Below are 15,574 nucleotides of genomic sequence, written 5' to 3'. Positions count from 1 at the left end.
CAATACATTTATTCAAAGAGGATGAAGAAGCAGCAAATGACACTGGATGAGTGGACTTAACAGAGTAGGACACTGGATGAGTAGACTTGATAAGAGTGCTCAGGGATGCTAGTAGTTTGATCAAAAGCAGGAACCAACTAATAAAGACTATCCCTAAGATGTCCTCGAAGCAGCACCAGCCCTGTATTCTTGTCCTTAATCAAACACACATTTGAATGAAATTCAGCAATCACGTTATGGTCATTAGTAAGTTGTGATATACTGATTAAATTTTTTTTCATATGAGGAACATGAAGAACTCTAGGCAAAGTAATAATAGAAACAGGTTTAGTGTGAGTATATAGCTATCCAAGACCAACATTAGATATAGACAATTGCTTACCATTATCAACGAAGACCTTGTCACATCTGTTGTAAGGTGCATGCAATGACAAGTTGTTGAGGTTTGAAGTTGCTCTAGAATCAACAAACCATGAGTGATCAAGCAAAGTTATGGAAGACAAATTTTCTGAAGGCTGAGAAAAATGGCCATACGAGGTGACTCCTTGTGAAGAACCTATATCAGTCATGTAGGACTCATTAGAATCAGTGAAGGTAGCTACATATGCCCTAGAATCAGCAGAGGGAAATCGCTGAAAATTCTGAGAATTCTGAAAAGTTTGACCACCAATATTCCTTTGGAAATTTCTGTCAAACCTATGGTAGCATTTATCAACAAGATGCCTTGGTTTTCCACATAATTGACAATAGACTCGCCTATTTGATGCCCTACCATGACCTCTTCCACCTCTGTATCCCGCTCTTCTTTGTACAAAACCTCCTGTAGTATTGCTACCATTATGTGATACAACAGAAGTCATATTCACATTAACAGGAGCATGCATAACAGATTCAAAATTCACCATAGACTGTGCAGTATTTTTAGAGTTCAATTGCTGCTCATGCGTCAACAATAGGTACTGCACTTTTTCTAAATCGATCTCGTCCATTTGATAAGTGATCAAGCTTACGACAGTTTCATATTCATGATCTAATCCATTTAGAATTGCAAGTAATAGATCCTTATCACTCAAAGATTCACCAATAACAGTTAGAGAATGACCAATTGTCTTAATTTTCATAATGTAGTCATTAATAGACATTGAATCCTTTTTAATAGACCTTAGTTGTTGCTTTAATTGAAAAGATTTTGCTATGGTTTGACGAGAATACAAGCTCTCAAGGGCAGACCATATCTCGGTTGATGATTCACATTGAATCACCTATGCAAGCACCTCCTTGTCAATGGTAAAAAACAACCAGCCAAGTAGCAATTGGTTCGATCACATCCAATTCATATACTCCACATTAATCACTAGAGCTTCACCATCACTAGTCGAATCCGACACATATTTAGGAGGAGGGGACTTGTTCAGAAAAGGCAACAGGTCGAAGGTGTGAATTGTAGCGAGAACCTGTGCTTTCCAAAAGATGTAGTTACTCGAGTCTAACTTAATCAGTATAAAGCTAAACGCCTTTGCCATGGCTGAGAAATGAGATTGTGAGGTTGAGGATAGCGAGGTGGAAGAAGGTATCGGAAGTGAAGAAGAAGAATTCCGATCAAGGTTCGAGGCCATGGACTCAAGTCGCTGACTCTGATACCATGTAAAGAAGGTTAGGGCAATAGAAATCTAGGGCACAAGAGATAAGAAGAGAACGATCTCAGAACTTTACTTAGAAAATGAATAAATGTTTTTCTCAACACATACAATGAAAGCTCATCGAGCTTATATACAACCATGCCTAACCACTATAACAGAAACTACATCACTGCATATTAATAGCATACTAACAGCATACACTAAGTAAATACATAACAAAAACAATCTCAAGTATTCTAACAGAAATAGGCTCAAGTAATCTCTCCAACATATACATTTATAGACATGCTTGGGTCCTAGGGTGATTTCTTACATTGAGGAGCTTTGAGGAAAACAAGATTCCTCTTAGGGCTATGTTTGCATTGGAAGAGTGGGCTAAAAGTCATTATGCTTCTAAGGTGGATGCAATTAAAGTGGGAACAATCTTGTTATTCGATGACAAGTTTTGGAAATCAGTCAAGTATTGCTTGAAATGTGTAAGTCCACTTGTTAAAGTTTTAAGACTTGTTGATGGGGATGTGAAACTAGCAATGGGATACATATATGAAGTGATGGATAGGGAAAATGAGAAAATTACATAAACTTTCAATCATCAAAAGATAAAGTATGAGCACATTTGTTTGAGTGATATGGAGTTCGATGATGAATGGATCACCAAACAAGAAAACCCTTGTTTACCCCAAGATAATTTATGGATGGATGCTAATGAATGCTTTGAAGATGATGGAGGTATTCAACCAAGTATTAATAGAAGAGGTATATATCTATACTTTATAGTTTCCTACTTTCTAAAACTAAGTTAATGTGTTTGTGTAAGTTTGAGTTGAATTCTAATATGTTATATTGTATAACATAGGGCCAAGGAACTTGAAGCTAGATAGAAAAGGAAAAGGAAAAGTTGTTGAAGACAAAGTGGAAGAAGAATTGAATTTAGAAATGATTAACGGTGAGGAAGATGTAAAGGATGGAGAGTAAGTGGATTTGGCTATGCTTTAAGACAAAGAAGATGATGAAAATGATGAAGATGATGATGCTCTTGAACTTGAAGATGAAGATGATTGATAACTAATGAAGATTATGGACAATGGAATTTATTAGTAGCCTAATACTAATAGTTAACAGTTTTTTCCTTTTTTTTTCTAGCTTTTTGATTTGAAAGTGGTTTGATTTAATGCAATTTGAATTTAAAGGCAACATGAATATACTTTTTGTATAATTTTAATATATTTTATTTATTTTCTATGGATATATGTTATTTATAGTTGAAATTGAAAATGTGTACTGAATCTTACGATTCAATTCGATTCTTAATTCACGATTCATAAAATAAGGATTTCGATTCTCGATTCAATAACTATGGATACTACTAAAGCAAAGGAGATCACACTCTCTTCTTCAAACATTCAGGTGAGAAGGTTACAACCCTCTTAGTATATGTTGATGATATAGCAGTGAAAGGAAATGACAATGAAGAAATATTAGCTAAGTAGTTTGAGATTAAAGACCTTGGAGTGCTCAAATACTTTTTGGGGATAGAAGTTGCTTACTCTAAAGCTGGTATTTTTCTATCCCAATGCAAGTATGTCTTAGATTTGTTGGTTGAAACATGAATGACAGGAGGAAAAGGGTCCAACATACTTGTGGATCCTAATCTTAGATTATAGGAAAATCTGGAGGGGAAGGCAATAGATAAAGGAAGGTTCTAGAGGCTAGTTGGGAGGCTGATCTATCTCTCACATATTAGACTTGACATAGCTTTTGTTGTCAGTCTAGTATGCCGGTTCGTGCACAACTTAATTGAGGAGCATATGCAAACTGTGAGGAACATTTTGTCCTACCTAAAAGCTACATTAGATAAAGGCATTTTGTTTAAAACTAGGACTGAAATAAATGTGCAAGGCTTTACTGATGTAGATTAAGGTGGCTCCATCGTTGATAGGAGATCCACAACTGGATATTGTGTGTTTTTGGGGGAAAATCTTGTGTTTTGGAGGTGTAAAAAGTAGAGTGTTGTGGCAAGATCTAGTGCAGAGGCAGAGTTTAGGGCTATGGTCCTAGGTTTAAGTGAACTGTTGTGGCTATGAATTATCTTAGATGACTTGAAGATCAAGATTCAAGGCACTATTGATCTATTTTATAACAACCAATTAGCTCTTAATATTGCTCACAATCCTGTTCAACATGACAGGACTAAGCATATAGAAATAGACCAACACATCATAAAAGAAAAGTTGGATGGTGATCTAATCCGGATTCCCTATGTATCATCTGAGAATCAAGTGGCTGATGTGTTGACTAAAGGACTACCTGCAAGAAAGATTTGAAGTTCTAATAAGCAAACTGGAAATGATAGACATTCATTCACCAACTTGAGGGAGAGTCTAGATCTAAAATTCGATATTTCTTTTTTTAGGTTTAAGAAACTTTCCTAAGTATGTTCATATGTATCTTTCTTTTTGTAATTAGATTAGCTTCCTTTTCTTTTGTAATTAGATTAGCTTCCTTATAGCTAGTTTCCTTATACTGTATTCTTTTCCTCTATAAAGAGGATGCAACCGTGTACATTCAAGTTAATTCAAGAATCGTTCTGATTTCCTACATTTTCCTTGCTAGAGAGTAGCTTTAGGAAGGGCATCCTGTGTAAAGTTTTGGCACATTGTTCTTTTGCATGGATTTGTTATGAATGTTGTGCCACCAATCCTAACTTGGTTAGGATAAGATGCACTTGATGATGGGGCTTTATTGTTTAACGTTCTCTGCCATACAACAAAGTTGGTCATATAACTCATCTTATAAAATTTTTCTTTTATCTTCAACAAATGCTTACTATCATGTGAAATGTCAAATGCACTTTTCCATTGTAATTGTATCTATCCTACCTTAACTTTATGGATAACACCCTAGTTAATTTCTCCATCTGTTCTGATGATTGATTCAAGATATCTAAACTGATCTTTTCTTGGAATGAGTTGATGTTCAAGTTATACCTTAATATCACATAATGAGATCATATGTAGTGGCAAAATTCAAAATTATTTTTCCTTTATTATTTCTTTTCTCCAAAGCTATAATCTCCATGCTTGTTTCTATAACCATTCACTTTTTAGTCCAGACGACCATTTAAGTCACCTCCTATAATAATCTTCTATCCTCTAGGTATTTTTTGCCATAACCTCTCCGAATTCTCCCAAAATTGACTTTTGCCAACCAAACTTGGGGTGTATATGTACTAATAATATATGAAGTCTCTTCTCTTAGATTGATTAACTTTAACTATGATAATGCCACCTCCCAATCTCTTCACATATTCTACCTTATCCTTTAAAGTCTTATCTGTAATACTCTCTATTACATTGTCTGTCCTTCCTCAAGCACCAAAGCTTGTATCCGAATTTGGTAAACATGTGGCTTTCTTGTCTAACCCATCTCTTTCTCTTTGAAGGCAAATGATATATTTTTTTTCCTGATCATTAGATCGATCAATTTCATAAATTTTTCTGTCAGAGCTAAAACATTCCTTATTACCAAACAAATTGGATGTGGGTCTTACTCTTCTAAACATTCTTGCATCGTCATGAGTAGTGAAAAAGACATTGAATATGTTGTAAGATAGAGAGACTTGTCTTGGTAAGTGTTAAAGTGCTGTCCCTGGGATAAATACTACCTCTTCCAAAGTCAATCTCTTTGTTAAGGCTCTTCCCCATCAGTGGCAAACCCAAAATAGGTTGGTTGAGGGCCTGCCTTACAATCTCAACTTCTACCCAAAATCTGCATTCCACCACTTCCCTGAAGGGAGTGATCTTATTTTTGTTCAAATTAAATCATGAGCCAGGGACAACCTCAAAGCATAAAAGGAAATATGCATGGATAGCTGAAATCCTCTTATGAGTTTTCAACAAAGGCAGGGTATCACCTAAAAAAGGAGATGTGATACTGATTAGGGATTATGATTCCTAGTACAAATAGAAACCATGAGCTAACCTCCCAAACAACCCAGCTGAGCATTAGTGCACCATATCTTAGTATTTATTTATGTAAGGGAAGCCTACTTGGTTATACTAATCTGCCTGCTTAATTGTTACCAGCATAATAATGCTTAAAAGGTGAGCTCTTGGTAGCTCAAGTAGTAGAAGGATTGAAGTAGCTGACAGCTCTGCTCAAAGGCCCAGTTGATAGTCCCCCAATTTTCAAAGATGGAAAGAAAAACTCGGAATGATAATCTGACATCCATTTCTGAACCTTGAGAAAAGAAAATGTCATGTATACCATTTCTACGAGAGTTGCAATTCCCTGCAACAAAAATTCTAAGCATTAATCCTGCTAGGTAGGCAGGAGTTGCAAGACATTAATATAAAATAAAATAGAAAACAAAAAGAAAAATCTAAGTTGCACAACCTTGGATAATGGTACTAACTCTAATAACTTCTCATTTTCTGTTCTCGAATTCCAAATTGAACTTTTGCTTTTCCTTGGCTACTCTGGGTTCATATTCTGCCATTCTTTGTGTAGAGTGTTACCACTATACGTAAGTAGGACCAGGCTTTGTCATCAGTGTATATAGCCTTTTCATGTTGACTTGGTTTTCTACAAGTTAAATTGTTGTTCTTGTTAGACTTAGTTTTGAGTAATATACTTGGGCATGGTTGTATACCTGCAGGAGTAGCAGTCCATCTCAGCGAGGAAGTTATCAAGAATGCCATTGCTGATTTGGAGTCTAGTGCCCTTAATGGTGGTGGAATATCTTCTAGTCTATTTGCAAAGCCATCCAGTGAGGTATTGCTGCCTTTCCAAAAGAAACGGAAGCATGAAAGTTCAAGTGATCCTCCTGTAGAGCAGGCTGATAGAGTTGATCTGGAAGCGGGGATGGTCATTGACCCAGCTCCAATATCAGTAAAGATAGCTGCACTAGAAGCACTAGAAGCATTTCTGACTGTGGTATTTGTCAAAACTCGCTGTGTCTATTTGCTAATGAGAATAGAATCATCCACAAAATCATTTCCCTTTTCAATTGTTCAGATCACTCTGCCTCTTGTTAATCTGCTATCAATTTTCTTGTTCTCCAATTTATTTTATTTAAAATGTTATTTTTTTTGACATGACCCAATCTTGTTCACACATCTGATAGTAGATTTCAGACTTTAGATTTGGGTTTTTCTGATGTGAATTTTCTTGGGTACTTACTGAAAAAATGAAATTTTATTTTGTGTCTATGTTCTTTTTGCCCCTAGAAAAAAAATTTCTGCCCTTTGAAGTTTTGGGGTTTGCACTTCCTCATGTTAGTTGTGAATGAACTGTCCTTCCATATGATGAAGTTAAAGACTTGAGTTGTAAGTTTCCCGTCTTTGATCAATTTTCTACTACTCTCCTGCATATGTTGTTACTCCTTTAATGATATTGGTCACCAATAGACTACATTTGTTTTTCTCAATAAAGTATCTCATTCCACTTTATGAGCTTTGTAGTCCTGTATTTTTCTATTGGCTCTATATTTCCAAGCTGCTAAAGTGATCCACAAAGAAATTGATAATATACAATTTTGTTCTTTAAATGGGGAATCAATATATTTCTTATGGTGTTCTGATTGCTCTCTTTCCCTCCCTTGATGAATAGCCTTCAAATTTGTTTTCCATATCTACCTCCAACTTATCAAAAAATATATATTTCCAAAGCAAACAAATCTGAAATCCTCCATCCTTTCCTGGGTGCATTGTTTTACTTGGGGAAAGCATCAGCAGAGTTATGTATGCCACAACTTAACAATATTCTATACTTGGTTACCTTTGCATAATGTCGATAACGTTTTTGCTTAAGGGCTGGCTGATTTTGTAGTGCCAGATTCCCATAAAATCTAGGGATTTATGAGTATACAAGCATTACAACAGCATTATGATTCTTTCCCTTAAGATCATCTGGCAACCGGGCATTCTGTATCAAAATCAATATGCATTTTGCAGTTTTTTGTACAAAACCTTTTTCTATTACTGCAAGGGCCTGCTTTCAGTTCTCTCATGGGTTGTATAATCAGAAGTTAGTTGACTGCAGTGAGGGTTGTTTCATTAGAATATACGGAATGAGAAGCTCACTTTGAAGGGGAAGAGTTGTTCTTGAATTTTAGGGGATAAATGTACTGCCATTGCCCCTTTGTTCAATCATGAATCATGAAATTGCTGCTTAAAATCCAGTCCCTCCCACCTCCACCTGCTACATATAAATGATATCTTCATAATCATCATCAACTACAAGTCCTAACTAATTAGGGTCAATGGCATAGTATTTATAGTGTCAATTGATTTCTAAAAGTCACATTGACAATACAAATTCATGTAAAAAAAAAAAAAAAAAACAATGTGCCAAAATTTTAGGCCAGATGCTCTTCCTAAAACAACTCTCTAGTGAGGAAAAGATGAGATAAAGTTCCAACATCATCTTCATATAGGAATATTTCATGAGATGGCAGTGACTGAAGATAACTGATGTGGTTGTGTTACATCACATAGTTGATATTGTGGAACCAACCTGTACAACATGGAAACACAACTGTGAATTATATACAGTTTAATAATTGTTTGTTTATTTGTCTCCCATCCAGTTTCTTGTTCTTCATCATCTCTTGTTTTCAGTTTTTATTCATCTCCTTGTAGTATTTAGATTTCTTTTTGGTTTCAGTTGTATATCTTGTTACACAACTGGATTTCTTAACTAACTTGTGTTTCTGCATCATAAAAAGAATATGTGCATTTTGTCAAAACAGTGACTAGTTCTTTATCTGCATGTATGGAGGAAACATTTGACTCTCTTCTTGCCCTTTGTTTCTTTTTCACTTCTCCCAATCTAAAAGGAAATACAATCATTGTTAACCATGTGATATTTTTAGGGTGGTACTTTGGGAGCTAACAGCTGGAGACCAAGTGTTGATTATCTTCTTATAAATGTAGCAACACATGCATGCAAAGGAGTATGGGCCAAGGAGGAGAAACATATTTTTCTTTCCGGTGAATCTGCCACAACCTGGGCAGATTTTCAGCTTGCAGCCTTAGGTGCAGTTTTGGCATCTCTTCTTTCACCTTCTCGTTTTCGGTCCCCAATTCTACCTCGTAGTCTCGAGCTTTTCCATAGAGGTAAAGTCTGTTAGAAATTTTGAAGATCATGTTCTTTCATTACATTGTCATTCTGGAAGTTTCACATCATGTTAGGTATGTTCATTAATTGCATTCTCATATAATAACACATTTACAACTTTATAGTTGCCACTATCAAACTTCTCTCTTTATTCTTCATCAATTTGTAATTCGTGATATAACCTTAGCCATGTTGGAAAGTGAGTAAGTTTACTCAATTCATATGGTTGCATTAACAATGTTTTTGGGACATCTAATAACGGAAATGCAGACTTTCTGTGATTCTTTTGCTAGAACTGCTAGACCACAACACGTGTGCAGAACTAGGGATATACAGGCAAACAAAGATGGTAGACAACTATGAGATCAACAATAATTTGAAGTATCTGGATCACTACTTTAGATATGATGAACAAGAACCTGTTACAAAAAAATTATGTATTGCAGGGAAAAGTGTATTGGCAACCAATTTAAAATTGAATTTGAGATATTTATCTGCAATTGTTTGCCCGTCTTCGGCTATGCATCAAAAGTACTATAGGAGCAACAGTGCCATTCGTTTTGTATTGGCTTCAATAATAGGAAGATAAATAGAAGTCTGTGATACGCAGGGCTCCAAACACTTTCCTCTACACGGCACATTTGCCAGATTATCTAATGTGTCTTCAAGCAGTCTCTCTCTCTCTCTCTCTCTCTCTCCCCCCCCCCCCCCCCCCCCCCCCGGGTGCTAATTATTGACCTGTTCATATGGAAGATGACACAAATTGCCACGTGTCTTCTTTTGCACTTTGTCAACCTTTCAACTTTTACGGTCCTAAAAGTTTGTCTTTAGTGGCTGTAGAGAGGTTCTCTTCCATTAATTTACTGAAAAGGACTCCGCTGCTGCACAAATAATAGGTTTTACTGGCTTCATTTATGTTATCCTTCTCCTTAATCATTCTGTTAGTCCTCAAGACTTTCCTTCTTCTTTGTTGCTTTAACTCAAACCTCCATGGAAATGATTTCTTCAGGCACACGAGGAACCAGAACTAAACTTACTGAATTCTGTGCTCATGCACTTCGCTCCTTGGAAATGCTTATACATCCTCGGGCACTCTCCCTTTTTGATCTGTCATCCCGCAGCACCTCCTTTGATGATGTTCACAGCAAGTTTCCAAATGCATACTCCTATGAGGAACAAAATTCTCCAGTTTCAAGAAGCAACCTTGGAAAGAGGCCAGTTGATTTCATCGTAGAGGATGATGACCTGTACAAAAGTTGGCTAGCAGAAGACGAGCATGAGATTCCTGCGACTGACCCTGGAAAGGATAAAATTTTTACTCTGAAACCTCCGGAGATAACTATAGATCCATCACCCGAGAAAATTTCCCCTGTACCTGATTCTCAGGGTACTAGAGTTCTTGAAAGAAGTGGACAGGAGTTGGCATCAGCCAGTGCTGCTCAGGAGACCGAAGGAGAAGCAGATGAAGCACCTCTGTTTCAATATCCCGCTAAGCAAGGTGATCTAATACCTGCTGTCGAAGTCTCTGCAGCGCCTCAACTCGGGGCTTTTTCAGAAAGTGGAGCATCAGTTCCTGCAGAAGGCCCATTGGCAACCCATGCTGTGGTCGACAGGGCTGAAGCGTTTGCGACAGGAACTGTCACTACTACAACTTCTAGGTTGGAGAGAAGCCAGCAACTTGCAATCGACTTGGATAGTGAAGCATCAATGGAGTCACTTCCTGATATCGTCGATGCAGATCCAGATTCTGACTAGGATTTCCAAATTTGGGTAACTTACAATGAAATCAATCTGTGAAATACACAGGAGAATGCCCTCTGACCAGACCACCCATTCTGGATATCTATTTGACTTGGATGCTGAGTGAAGGAATCACTTCCTCATATCATGGCTTTTCAAAAGTGAAGGTTGTAAGCAAGACATGTAACTGTCATAGATGGTAATCAGAATTTAGATTATTTTCTCCTCGTCATGTAACATTACGTTCTGGTTCTAGTTCTGGATTCTATTTTATGTTTTGTTAAAGAGACAGAGAAACTGACCATGGATTTCTGCTTGATATTTCTCAAGCAAATATCAATTTTGACATGTAGTTCTGATTGCATTTGTCTTATTCTATCTTCTTGTTGTAACTTACAAAGCTTTACTACCTTGATGTTATGTTAACCAAACCTAAACAATTTTTTAGAGAATGAAGTGGAAATGCATTTTGAGATGCAGACAAGAATGCAAGTCACATAAGATAAAGAAAGAAGATAAAACATGTAAACAACTGTGGAGAGGAGATGGTATCAAGATTTATAATATTTTTGATGTATAAGTTAAAAGGAAGAATTTTTAGGGTATGTCTTGATTGAGAGAATGGAGGGGAAAGAAGGGCATGGAGAGGGAAGGGGAAATCATTCCCCCACGAAAGCAGATCAAAGCGGACCCTTTCCTCTCCCATTCTTCCTGATTGGGAAGTGTGAGAGGAGGGAGCAGCAATCTTTTTAATAAAAATGTATTTTATTTTACTTTCTTACCCTTTTCACCACCCCAGTGCTATAATAATATTATAAATTGTATAATTCTTCTCCTTCGAAAAAATTCTTCTCCTTTTACACACACCCTTGTAGTCAGTCGTGTTTCATTCCCTCCAAAGCTATTGTCTCTTGCTGCCAATGCATTTATGTATTAATAGTTTCTTGCTGCCAACAATTGCTTTCCTGCATTGGATTGATGTGTATCTATATTAAATTAAAATATATACATGTGATACGAACAATAGTATAATGGTAAACTCAATAAAATAATGCTCGTTTCTCAATAAAATATTATTTGTGGCTTAATACTTTTTTTTCATTTTAATGTTTGATTTTGTGATCTTAATAAAATGATGCATGTTTATTCCTTATTTGATTCTCAATCATATTGATATGCTCGAAAATTACAAGTGACACTTGTGTACCCTTAGGCCATTCTCAACCATCGGCCTACTTAATCAGGTTATCATTAGTTTTGATCCATTTAATTAGGCCACATTTGGCATCACTCTACTTATCTAAGTAGATTCAATCCATGTTGAATATCTTTTTGTCACTTTCTCACCTCATAAAAAGCTAAATATCTAGTTCAATAATTACCAAATAAAGGCTGAAACAAAAACAATTAAAATATTGTTATATCAAATTTCTCTCAAAAAGAAATGGAGATTTTTTTAGTAATTAGGGATATATTCAAAACCCTAATCTTGTTGCAAGGATGGCTCATCTTGTGCCACCGGCTTAGTAGAAACGCCCACATTACCGCCATTATTAGCACAACCAGCACCATCATCTCCTCCTCTATCACTGTTAGTATTAATTTTGTGGACTATGTCGCACAAGGGCTTGCTGATCGCGAAAATGTCAGAGTACTCAAGCTTTTCAGTTGGGTTGGTGCTAACCAAAACTTGTAGCCCGACAGTTAGTAAACAACCTTGTCCTGGCAAGCTTTCAAAGCCTGAATTAGGCACACCATTGACTTCACCAGTGATAGAGTAGTCATTTACAAGTAGTGCTCCCATGGGATGTATGATGAATCCTAGTGGAAGTAGAGGAATGCAGGATTGGTCTTGGTTGCTCATGGCAAGTTGGAGAGAGTCAATGTTAAGGGTAGAAAACACCACTACACCACTGGTATCGCTAATGCTGCTCTCTTGTAGAATGAATTCTGTGCTTGTGTCCTACACAAATATATATAGGTAGTAATGGGGTACTAGCGACTTTACATGAAAAAAATACCCATACTCACAAGACTCAAAAGGAATGTATGCATACTTACATTAATGCGAAAAAGAGAGACACAATTTCCTGGATGTGAGCCACTAGCAATGTGAACCACCTCTTGCAAAGAAGTCACATTTGAAAGAACATCTAGCTGCCATATATGATGAACACAAATGTAATGCTAATTAATGGATTTGAAAAAGAAAATGAGACGAAGGAAGAATGTATTCAGGAGGTGATGATTATGTACCTGCAGAGCCCTACAGTGCTCATCTTTGACTAGATTGAAAGCGAGAAAAGGTGAATATGGAAGCCAAGAAGTGGATGCAATAGCGAGAATCAAACCAATGGGCTGGCAAGGCTCCGTGATACTTCTCGTGGTGATTCTAATAGTGTCATCAGCACAATCCGAAAGGGCCATCCAAGTTTGACCACAAGAACTGCTCATATTCACAAAGAATGTTTTTGTCATCCTCCCTGCAAGATTCATCAGTTTCTTCCTTGCTTCGGTTATTTGCATCCCTGTAAATATGACCATCGTGTCAATTTTAAAAAATAAAAATGTAACACCTATAAAGTAGTATATTATGAAGGTCTTCAATATATTACTTAGTTTCATATATCCAATAATTACCTTTAAGTAACACTTTTGGGTAAGGATATGTGATGTTAGGTACGATACAAAGAAGAAAGAATGAGTACCTCCAAGATTTGATACATTAGTAGCCACAAGACTTGCAAGCCTCTCAGATTGTCTTTGCAAGACAGCTAGCCAATGTTGAGCTTCAAATGCCCTTCCGCTATTGAAGAAAAGGTAAAAAATCTTATGGATTGGTGTGTACTCAACCTCTGCTTGTTCTACCCATGTAACCTACATTTATTTCATTAGAGTTATAAAATATAATGATAATAAATCATTCTTTAAGTCTTATATATATATTGCTTTGATATGTCACCTTAGAGCATCCATTTGACAAGTCTTTGATGATGCAACCAGAAGGTCTTCTCTTGTATCTAGGGGAGGAAGGTTGGCAACTTCCATCCATGCTTTCAAATGGAAAATCAACAATAACCCAAGTCCCCTCCTCCTTGTTTAGTTGGCAATAACGAAGAAATAGAGCCTCTCTTGTAGGAACTAGAGGAGATGGAAATTGTAGCTCTGCGTACATCTAGAGACATATACATGTAAATACATAAAAAAATCATTTATTTCTTAGTAATCTACAAATTTAAGAAAAAAATGAGTTATTATTAAATTAGCATTTCTTATGCAACTAACATTGGTTTTGTGATTTTTACTAAAATAGCATTGAATTGTTTCAGAGACTAAAATCGAAGAGACTTGCCAATTCTTTAAAAACATAAGTTTCTGGAAGTTAAAGCAAACTCGCGAGTCACACTAGCGAGTTCACCTATTCCATGCCAAATCTTTTGCTAGAGTGTTTGCAAAGAGAATCGAGGAGGACACGCTAGTTAGACTGGCGAGTCTTTCTTATTGTATGCTATTTTGGTAAAAATCTAAAATCCAATATTAGTTGCTTAAAAATATATATATATATAGGTATAATGCTAATTTAATCAAAAATTCAAAATAATCCCATAAACTTTTGATATATAAATATGTGGAATACTCACAAGATGAAGGGAGCCACTTGCATGTCCCAAAATGCCTGAATTGACCACTTGAAGAGTTGTTGCTCTAGAGACAATGGAGGGGAAGAGCTTCACCCACTTCTTCTGAAATAACAAATAATGACTATTCATAGAAATTTCTTATATACAAATTCAATATATAGATGGATGTTGTCCCTTACGTCTATAGATTAAAATAGAAATTAAAATATTATTTTGGTGACATTTTTTGCATAGTTATTACTAATTAACATGGATATTGACATAATAAAAGTTAATGAGTATTAATAATAAAAAAAAAAAACTATCATTCAATATATGTTAAATTAATTTTTTTTTTGAGCTATATTAGATAGGGTAACGCTAAGCTTCAATTAATGCATCTTGTTGCATTGTTTACATTTTCAAAATAATTTTGCTATTTAATGATAAATGGATCGTGTTTTTTCACATTTAATCACTCAAAAAAATTGTTTTGGAATGGAAAACATTTATATACATTATCTTAATTTAAAGAAGTTATTGAATTGGACTTACGACATCGAGGAAAGCATCAACCAACATGAAGCTACTGATGGCGACAACAGCAGTGTGTCGAGAGGCTTCCACAATAAACTCATTGCCTCTATCTTGCTGAAACTTCAATGGCCATTGAAACATCCTCGCATGCTCTTCACCATTCAACACTTCTTTTTTGCTACCCTCAAATCTAATCCAAAGAGGTTCAGTTGCCTGACACATCTTCATCAGTTCCTCCATGGATGACATTGCAAGGCCCAAAACAAAGGATTTGTTGCCTTCCACAAACAGACAGTTGCCAACGAATTGGGAGAAGTTTTTTGTTACCAAAGGGGCTTGGTTGATCACGTCCCTGAAGTTGTCTATTTGTTGCTCCCGGAAAAGAATTGTCGAGGAAGGAGGAAGCGAAGGGGCCATCGCTTCTGTTGCTTCCACTGTTTGAATATGCTGGCTTGATGTTATGCCAAAGCAACCCACTCTTTGTAACTAGAAAGAAGAACATACATAAGCAAAAAGAAAGAATTAATTAAAGAACAAATTAATTAATTTTTTTTTCTTATGGAAGAAAATTTTATTAAGAATAATATAGTATTATTATTTTAATTTTTGGTAATATTAAATTATCATAATAATTTTTTTGTTTCTTATAAATAAGTTTGAAAGGGTCGCAGTATTTTGTGTAAATTTTGGGCATTACTATTTTTGTGGGCCAAATGTGTTGACCACAAAAAAGAAATTCAATTTTATGTATAAAAGTTTTGTTTAAATATCTTTATGTGAAGAAGCATTTGTATTCTAATATAATGTTAAATAAAAATAATAGTATTATTGTATTTAATTTTTTATATAAAAAGTAGAAAAAGTTGTGACAAATACAATTACATATATATATATATATATGCATCTGTATTTCAAATA

The 15,574-nt window shown here is 35.7% G+C and overlaps 2 protein-coding genes across 8 annotated transcripts in view; one reads left to right on the top strand and one right to left on the bottom strand.

Annotated features, from left to right (window-relative positions):
- Positions 1-15,574, top strand: part of LOC127806114 (uncharacterized) — a 137,824-nt gene that overhangs the window by 65,541 nt on the left and 56,709 nt on the right. For 3 of the 7 annotated variants that reach the window (XM_052343147.1, XM_052343153.1, XM_052343152.1), the window contains 3 exons: positions 6,298-6,575; positions 8,515-8,758; positions 9,769-10,820. In XM_052343147.1, the coding sequence (XP_052199107.1) occupies positions 6,298-6,575; positions 8,515-8,758; positions 9,769-10,514 (1,268 nt within the window). In that variant the 3' untranslated portion in view covers positions 10,515-10,820. Of the gene's footprint in view, positions 1-6,297; positions 6,576-8,514; positions 8,759-9,768; positions 10,821-15,574 lie in introns of those variants that run through there. The other 4 variants (XM_052343151.1, XM_052343149.1, XM_052343150.1 and 1 more) reach the window with 2 other exon arrangements.
- The window catches only part of LOC127805592 (homeobox-leucine zipper protein HDG5-like), a 30,106-nt gene continuing 26,514 nt past the window's right edge, over positions 11,983-15,574 (bottom strand). Inside the window, exons 4-10 of the mRNA XM_052342344.1 lie at positions 14,675-15,142; positions 14,141-14,242; positions 13,462-13,674; positions 13,208-13,376; positions 12,756-13,027; positions 12,521-12,656; positions 11,983-12,449 (exon numbers count right to left, since the gene is read on the bottom strand). Coding sequence (XP_052198304.1) covers positions 11,983-12,449; positions 12,521-12,656; positions 12,756-13,027; positions 13,208-13,376; positions 13,462-13,674; positions 14,141-14,242; positions 14,675-15,142 — 1,827 coding nt within the window. The remainder of the gene's footprint in view (positions 12,450-12,520; positions 12,657-12,755; positions 13,028-13,207; positions 13,377-13,461; positions 13,675-14,140; positions 14,243-14,674; positions 15,143-15,574) is intronic.

This window comes from Diospyros lotus, chromosome 7 (assembly GCF_014633365.1).
Source record: "Diospyros lotus cultivar Yz01 chromosome 7, ASM1463336v1, whole genome shotgun sequence".
NCBI classification, from domain to species: Eukaryota; Viridiplantae; Streptophyta; class Magnoliopsida; order Ericales; family Ebenaceae; genus Diospyros; species Diospyros lotus.
The sequence above is the reverse complement of the archived record's forward strand: the minus strand, read 5'-3'. Positions and strand labels throughout refer to the sequence as shown.